This window comes from Austrofundulus limnaeus, unplaced genomic scaffold, assembly GCF_001266775.1.
Source record: "Austrofundulus limnaeus strain Quisiro unplaced genomic scaffold, Austrofundulus_limnaeus-1.0 Scaffold450, whole genome shotgun sequence".
NCBI classification, from domain to species: Eukaryota; Metazoa; Chordata; class Actinopteri; order Cyprinodontiformes; family Rivulidae; genus Austrofundulus; species Austrofundulus limnaeus.
Genome location: NW_013952852.1, coordinates 280797 through 288579, shown reverse-complemented (window position 1 = coordinate 288579; position 7783 = coordinate 280797). Strand labels below are relative to the sequence as shown.

Here is a 7783-nt window from a genome sequence, read left to right as displayed (position 1 = left end):
AATTAACTCTATAAAAATAACATTTTTACTTTGTAGAGTGTAACCGAACTAAAGTGTTAAATAATTTTACTCATTTCATTGTTGATTTTGACACTAAAACTAGTAAAATTAACTCTGAAAAGTTGACACTGGCTATAGAGTAGATTTTACACTATTTTTGGGTGGGACCAAATATTATATGAAACAGAGTTAAATTCAACTCTATAGGACAAGGCTATTCAACTAACCTGCTCTGGGGGCCACAGTTACTGCAGGCCAACAGCTCAGGGGCCGAACATCCAGCAATTAAAGTTATTATGTAAATAAACCAAGTATTATAAAGATCTGTTACCTTGAAATAATTTATTTTGCTGCATTTAACCATGAACAACATGCAGAACCCTATAAAAGTAGTGATAATAAAATGATCAAAAACAAAAATATCACATAATGCCACCTATTTAACAAATCTTATTTTGACATCTCTGACTTGCTAACTTTTTAAACCAATTTTATTTTCACTTTTATAGTTTTTATCTTCAGCTGTTTGTAGTTTTAACTGTCTTGAGTGTTCATAGAAATGTTTTTACCAGCTTGTAGCCAAGATTCAGATGTTTCTATAGATACCRCACACGTCTGTGTTTAACTAAAAGAACTAAAAGAGGAATTAAAGTAGAAAACTGGAGGTTTGGGATTAAGAGATAAAAGAACCATTGGGCGGGCCGGATGTTGAATAGCCCTGCTCTAGGYGTTAAAACGACACATTGTTTTTTACTGTGTAGATATTTTTTTATTTGATGGTTTTACTTTTAAATATTGCAACAAGTGGCTTTACTGAAAACTAATTTTCAACCTCTGCTTTTAGGAGTGAAGATAGTTTTCCGTGTGGGCTTGGTGCTGCTCAAACAGATGCTGGGCTCCGTGGACAAACTCCGGGAGCTCCAGGGCATGTACGAGACCATGGAGCGTCTCAGGAACATCTCACCTGACACGATCCGAGAGGACGTGCTGGTCCAGGAGGTGAGTCCGTGCGTCTGCGAGCTGTTTTTACTCACAAACACSAGTCACTTGTTCACTTCCTCTGTCTGTCTGCGTCCAGGTCGTGTCGCTCCCTGTGACTGAGGCTCTCATCGAGAGGGAGTGCAGCGTCCAGGTGAGGAAGTGGGGGGAGTCCAGGGGGGAGCTGATGCACCAGCCCGCCCGCCGCTTCCACGGTACRAGAGCCATCTACGAGTACAAGCGCCGCGCCGCCGCCATCAGCTCGGGCGGCAGCCTGTCGTTCCTYGGAAGCTCCATCCCGCCGCCGGGACCCCTCCGGGCTTCCTCCAGCCTGCTCTCGCTCCCTGGCTTCCGTAAGTCTAAGGCTCCTTTCCAGACCCAAGCTAAGAAAGGCTCCTTTTCCAGCGTTTCGGGAATGGAAGCCCCGCCTCCTCGAGCTCCGCCTGCAAGCTCGAGCCGAGGCCCCGCCCAGAAACCGCCCATTCCTCCAGGCCAGAAGCCGACGACACCCCACGTTCAGAGCCCCTTAGCCGGGGGTGCAGCCGGGTCAGCCCAAGAGCCCCACCCCGCTGCAGAGGGCGCCTCGGCTCCGAGCCAGACTCCTCCCCCGGCTCCTCCCCCAGCTGCCCCGCCCAACACCTTGTCCCCCACCCCCGTCATCGTCTCCGAGCACATCACCCCCTCCATCCCGTCTCCCACCGCCAACAACGCCCCCCTGCAGCCGTGCCCGGAGCCCCCGAGGGAAGCGGCGCCGTCGGCCTCCTCTGAGGACGACGGGAAGAAGAAGAAGAGGAGCAAAGAAGACAAGAAGAAGGAGAAGGAGGACGAGAAGAAAAAGGTGAAAGAAAAGAAGGAGAAGGAGAAGGCTGAGAAGGAGAGGGCCAAGAAGGAGAAGGAGAAGCTAGAGAAAGAGAAAAAGAAAGGGAGCAAGAAAAAAGACAAAGGGGGAGGAGAGGCGGAGGAGAAAAATGGAGCAGCAGCAGCTAAAGAGTCAGCCTAGATTTGTTTTTTTCTTTTTTGTTTGTTTGTTTTTAACCCCATCATTCCAGGATAAAGAGGAGGGAGGCTGAACAAAAAGAGGTCAAAYAAACAAAAAGCCTCCAGAAACAGAAAAGTTTCTGATAAAAGAAGATGGGGAGACTTCCTGTGTAAAATAACTTCGACTGAAATGGAAACAACTGGATTCTGGTTTTATGAGCAGCTTGAGGAGCAGTTTGCCTCTGGCTCACTGGATTCTCTCCTCTTCAGTTTTATCAACATCAGAACAAACATTTTCAACTGGAACACAAGCTGTCCATCTTTTCATGTTTGGTTTTATTTAGTTTTATGTTTCTGGATCAGGCCGGTGGCAGTTCATGGGTCATAAAGCAAACTTTTTTAGAAATGGTGCCATACATGGCTTTAAAAGAAGAAGAAAAAGAGGTCTAGCTTCAGTATTCTGATCCAAATAACACTCCGTCTGTTCTGTGATAACTGGATATTTGGGTGAAAAAAACCCTTGAAGTCATCTCAAAGTCAGCACTGAAGACTGAAACGCTTGTTGTGATGTTGGAGGGTGTATTTATTGTCTTGGTAAATGTTGTGAGTCTTAGTAGAGTCGTGAAACGTGTAAATGTTCTCTTTATGCCTGCTTCTCTCCTGTCATTTCAAACTAACGGAGCCGCTCGTTGCGGTTCTTCACTTTATTCTGCCGTTGGGACCGATCCAACAGGTGGAACTGATATTAAAGGGAGGGGGGGTTAGACACAGATGGAAGTGGTTTTATGGTTTGTTTTAGTTTAGAGGGTTTTTTTTTTGTCGTAAGAATGACACAAAAAGTATTTTTTTTTTAGACATGTGGTAGGTTGAGGTGTTTCATACTCTGATTAGGACGCCTCCTTTTGGAACTTGGAGGTATCTTAAATCCTTTCTGGTCTTGGAACACCTCAGTGGTCCTCCAGGAGGAGCTGGAGTATCGGATAAATCTTGTGCCAGCAGGAACTGAGTTTGAATTGCTCAGACTGAATCTGAATGTGCATCATTTGAAACCGAATGCATTGATTTGAAAATAAATTAAACTAAATTGAAACTGAATCTTGGATCTATTGAAGCCCATTTCCACCATGAAAGAAAAAATAAAAGCCCAACAGGAAGTCATAATTTTATTCTCGTAATTACGACTTTAAAAGTCGAAATTATGACTTTTATTCTCATAATTATGACTTTAAAAGTCGAAATTATGACTTTTATTCTCGTAATTATAACTTTAATAGTCGAAATTATGACTTATTCTCGTAATTACGACTTTAAAAGTCAAAATTATGACTTTTATTCTCGTAATTACGACTTTAAAAGTCAAAATTATGACTTTTATTCTCGTAATTATGACTTTTATTCTTGTAACTACGACTTTAAAAGCCGAAATTATGACTTTTATTCTCGTAATTATGACTTTTATTCTCGTAATTATGACTTTAAAAGCCGAAATTATGACTTTTATTCTCGTAATTATAACTTTAAAAGTCGAAATTATGACTTTTATTCTCGTAATTATAACTTTAAAAGTCGAAATTATGACTTTTATTCTCATAATTATGACTTTAAAAGTCGAAATTATGACTTTTATTCTCGTAATTACGACTTTAAAAGTTGAAATTATGACTTTTATTCTCGTAATTACGACTTTAAAAGTTGAAATTATGACTTTTATTCTCGTAATTACGACTTTAAAAGTCGAAATTATGACTTCCTGTTGGGCTTTTATTTTTTCTTTCAAAGCGGAAATGTGCTTCGATATGGATCAGTCAGCAGCATCTGATCAATATGTGATCCATGATGTAAATGTAACATTTTCTACATATAGGTCAAATTAATCACTGCAATAAAATAACTTTGTTTTGTCACTTTTACAGTGGATTGCATCAACTCTGTTACATCCAGAAGGGAAACTTCACCAAAGTGAAACATAAATCTGTGGATCTGTGTTTGATTACTCTGCCTGGCTTTCTCAAGGACCAGGATGTGACACAAAAATCTGAATTATGGAACTGAAACTAGTCAAACTGAATTTTTAATAAACCAAAATTCAGTTTCAAAGCAAATTAATTCAGATTCAAAACTTTAAATTCAGTTTCAGTTTAGTGAAATTTATTTTCAAACCAATTCATTCAATTTCAAATTCTGCACATTCAGATTCAATCTGAGCGATTCAGATTTACTTCCTGCTGGCACAAGATTGATCCCGTACTGGAGAGAGGAAGGGCCAGCTCCCTCCCCTTCAACCTGAACGTTTCTCTGCAAAAATAAGTATTAGTTTTGATTGAACCGATCAAAGCATTCGAATGTGAGTTAAAGCATCTCAAAACATGAAGGATGGGTTTTCGCACTGGAGCCACTGAACCAAATCGGTGCGGCGACGAAAAAAAAACGTCTCAACATTTGGAGAAACCCCGAGGACCTATAGGGCGCCGCGTGAACCGTAGGTTCCGGGTTTGTCRATGTAGCATTAGCCTCTGGTGTATTTATGTACAAAGTGGGTTATTTAATCAGATATAGTATATTATGAATTGTTATTTTTCTAAAAGGAGACGTCTGGTGGACTGGAGCGGCGTGTAGTTGCAGCAGGATCTTGGTTTTCCCTTTTTCTTTGCACGTCATATCCTCTGCTTTTACACATCAAACCAGACGCGTGTTGCTTTTATTTAAGTTGACCGTTCGGTGGGATTGTGTTCACGGGTCTCCGGCCGGTTGGACCACAGTATTAAAACAGACTCAAACTATGAGAGGGATCCATTTGGGAGGTGTTTGTGCTGTTCTTAGGAGTGGTTCAATGATGCGTTCATGTGTTCAGTCGGTTTGAGCAGCTTGTGTTTTAACAATCATAAGGACTCTAATGTATTTATACTCACTGTAACACTGGTAAATAATACATCCGTTAGCACTGAACCAGTAAGCGGTGCTGGATAGTTGGTGGAGAACCTTCTTGGTGGCAAAAAATAAACAAAAACCTTGACCTTTTAACTGTTTCATAGTTGAGATTTAGTGCATTTTGTTTTTGTTTTATTCATKTCGGATGTGTTTCATCTCCACCGATTCGTCTCGTGTTCGTGCGATTTAATTTAAACACATCTATGCAAACCTTCCTCCATGACTGTTGACGCGCGCGGCGGCACTGATTAAAAAAATAAATAAATAAATAAAACATCCTGCACTCCGGGGGCTCCCCGGCGGTATTTCGTGAGCAATATGCGTGCACTCGGCTCGTGTCGTTCCTCAAGCTGCAGACGAAACAAAAAGATTTGTTTCCATCCCTCTGTTCTTCGTGACTCTTGATTTGGGAGAGACTGATGCAAATACAAACTAAAAAAAGAAAAAAGTGCAGCTTGCTCTTATTGTGTTTAGTTTTTTTTTTTTTTAGTTTACATGATGTCACTCTCTGGTGAAAGTGAAGTAAAATCATAGCTGATTGAATTCATTCCTTTCAGATTTAAAACTGATGTATTTATAATTAATGACAATTAATGACAGTTGTGCTGAGTAATAAACCATAATATATTAAGTTTTGTGTTTTGTTTTTTTGTGGTTGTTGTATGCAAAAGATTAAAAAAGGACAACGTTTATTTTTAACTAAGTTTTAGGTGATTTTAACCTTGAATTTAACCGCTGCAGAGCCACTGAACAGGCACACGACATACAAAAGTAAAGTGATTTTATTCACATTTTGTCCCTTTTCATTACAGAGGAAAGGCAATGAAGGTTAGTCACTGAATTTGAGACAGCTTATGGAAAAAAAAAGGTGATTTATTGAAAGCAGGAAGGAGCGGAGGGAAAGAAATCGAAGACTTGAATGTTTTCTTTCGTCCCGTTCCCTCCGTTCCTTCAGCCTCGTGGGTTCACTTTTTCAAGGAAGGAAAGCCGTCATCACTTTAAGGATGCAACTTCTTTTTTTTACTTTTAACTTTTCCTGACAGTACTCTCACCCCGCACCAGAAAGGRCTTCTTCATAGTTTCGAATGAGGCCCTTGTGTTTTTTAATTGGGAGGGTTGATTGACAAACACCTCAGAGATGGAGTGATGAGGCAGACAAGGCAGGACAGAGAGGTCGTCTGAGGCAAGCTGCAGGTTGGAAATGATGTTATGGGATCATTTTATTGATATAAAAATAAAAATCATCCCTATTCCCCATAAGCAAACATAGACGCCCCCCGGGGGGGCCCGAGCCGTCTCAGCTGTGACAAGTCTTTGGTTTGAAGGTGAGCGGCCGGGCACCTGGGGGGGGGGGTTCACACAGGAGGTGGGCGGGGTGGGAGGGAGGAAGAGGAAAGAAAAAGGGAAGGCAGAAAGCAGAGGGATGGCTGTCTTTCTTGTCTCCTGGCTTTCTCTTTACTCCTCCTTCTCCTCTCCGTGTGTGATGACGTAGCAGATGTTCTTGTAGTCTACGTTGCCGGCCACATCTGGGGGGAAGGCGGCCCACATGTTCTTAATCTGAGGGAGGAGAATCAGGTTTATATGATGACGGAAAGGAAAGAATTAAAGGATTAAAGAGAAATAGATACGGTCAATGCTGGAAATATGTTTAAGCAAAACATTTTACTAACAACTCATCGCCCATAAGGAGGATTTGTGAATGTTTTTACTGATTCGTACCTCCTCTGGAGAGAACCTGTCGCACTGAGTGGTCAGGAGCTCCTGCAGGCTGCAAACACAAAATAAATAAAGATTCAGGATGTTTCCAAAGCTTCACTCAGCTTTACAGCAAACAAAACAGACTTTAAATCAAATAATAACTCTTACAATTCCTTCTTGATGGTTCCAGTACCCTCGGGGTCCAGGACTTTGAAGGCAGAGAGGATGACGTCCTCGGGGTCAGCACCTGATGAAGAAGAGCCCAGTTATTTTTTTTATTTCAAGTTTATTGATTTAAAAACAAAATAAAGTCTATGTACAATAAAAAAATACAAATCAAATAAAATTAGTGGCAGCAGAAAGATGAGAAAGTCTTATAACATCTATAAATTTAAACAAGAATAGTCCTAGAGTACCCAGAAATTGTACTCAAGTAAGAGTACGTCAATGTACTTTTACTCAAGTAAAAGTAAAAATGTAGCCATTCAAGAAGTGACTCAAGTATTAACAAAAACGTATTTGGTAAAAAAAAAAGGCTATTCAATACATCAATAATTTCCTATTTTAAAATGACATCAAAAGGACCAAAATGTAAAGCAAGGTTCAATTTTTGTATTTTAAAATGAAAATATTTTATATAAAGAACATAATTACAAAATAACCAATTCAAGCAAAAATAAACGTTTTTCTTTTTTTCTGTTTGTTTCTTTCAAAATAAAATTTATGAAACTAACTTCCTCACAGTGAGTATCCAGAAATTTTACTATGAGTAGCGATACTTCATAACAAATTACTCCAGTAAAAGTAAAAAGTAAAAATACTCCTAAAAATACATTTTTCCAAAAACTTACATAAATGTAACTGAGTAAAAGTAACTGAGTAAAAGTAAGTAGTTACTACCCAACTCTTCTAATAATCAATAATAAATAGTTAACTCCAGGATGTTATAAATAACATAATTACAAAAAAATGAAATTTGAGCAAAATAAACATTTTTCTTTTCTTCCTTTTGTTTCTTTCAAAATAAAATGTATAAAACTAACTTCCTCACAGTGAGTATCCAGAAATTGTAAAAGTAGTGATGCTGCATAGTAAAATTACTAAAGTAAAAGTAAAAATACTCCTAAAAGTACATTTTTTCCAAAAACTTACTCAAGTAAAAGTAAAAATACTCCTAAAAGTACATTTTTTCCAAAAACTT

At 39.4% G+C, this 7783-nt stretch overlaps 2 protein-coding genes across 2 annotated transcripts in view; one reads left to right on the top strand and one right to left on the bottom strand.

Moving 5' to 3' along the window:
• The window catches only part of tbc1d10b (TBC1 domain family, member 10b), a gene marked incomplete at its 3' end in the record, with an annotated part of 13541 nt that extends 11626 nt beyond the window's left edge, over positions 1-1915 (top strand). Inside the window, 2 exon segments of the mRNA XM_014024982.1 lie at positions 845-999; positions 1079-1915. Coding sequence (XP_013880436.1) covers positions 845-999; positions 1079-1915 — 992 coding nt within the window.
• A 3733-nt stretch (positions 1916-5648) lies between these two features.
• LOC106529524 (myosin regulatory light chain 2, skeletal muscle isoform) overlaps positions 5649-7783 on the bottom strand; it is a gene marked incomplete at its 5' end in the record, with an annotated part of 4178 nt that continues 2043 nt past the window's right edge. Inside the window, 2 exon segments of the mRNA XM_014024980.1 lie at positions 5649-6441; positions 6604-6652. Of these exon segments, the coding sequence (XP_013880434.1) occupies positions 6340-6441; positions 6604-6652 (151 nt within the window).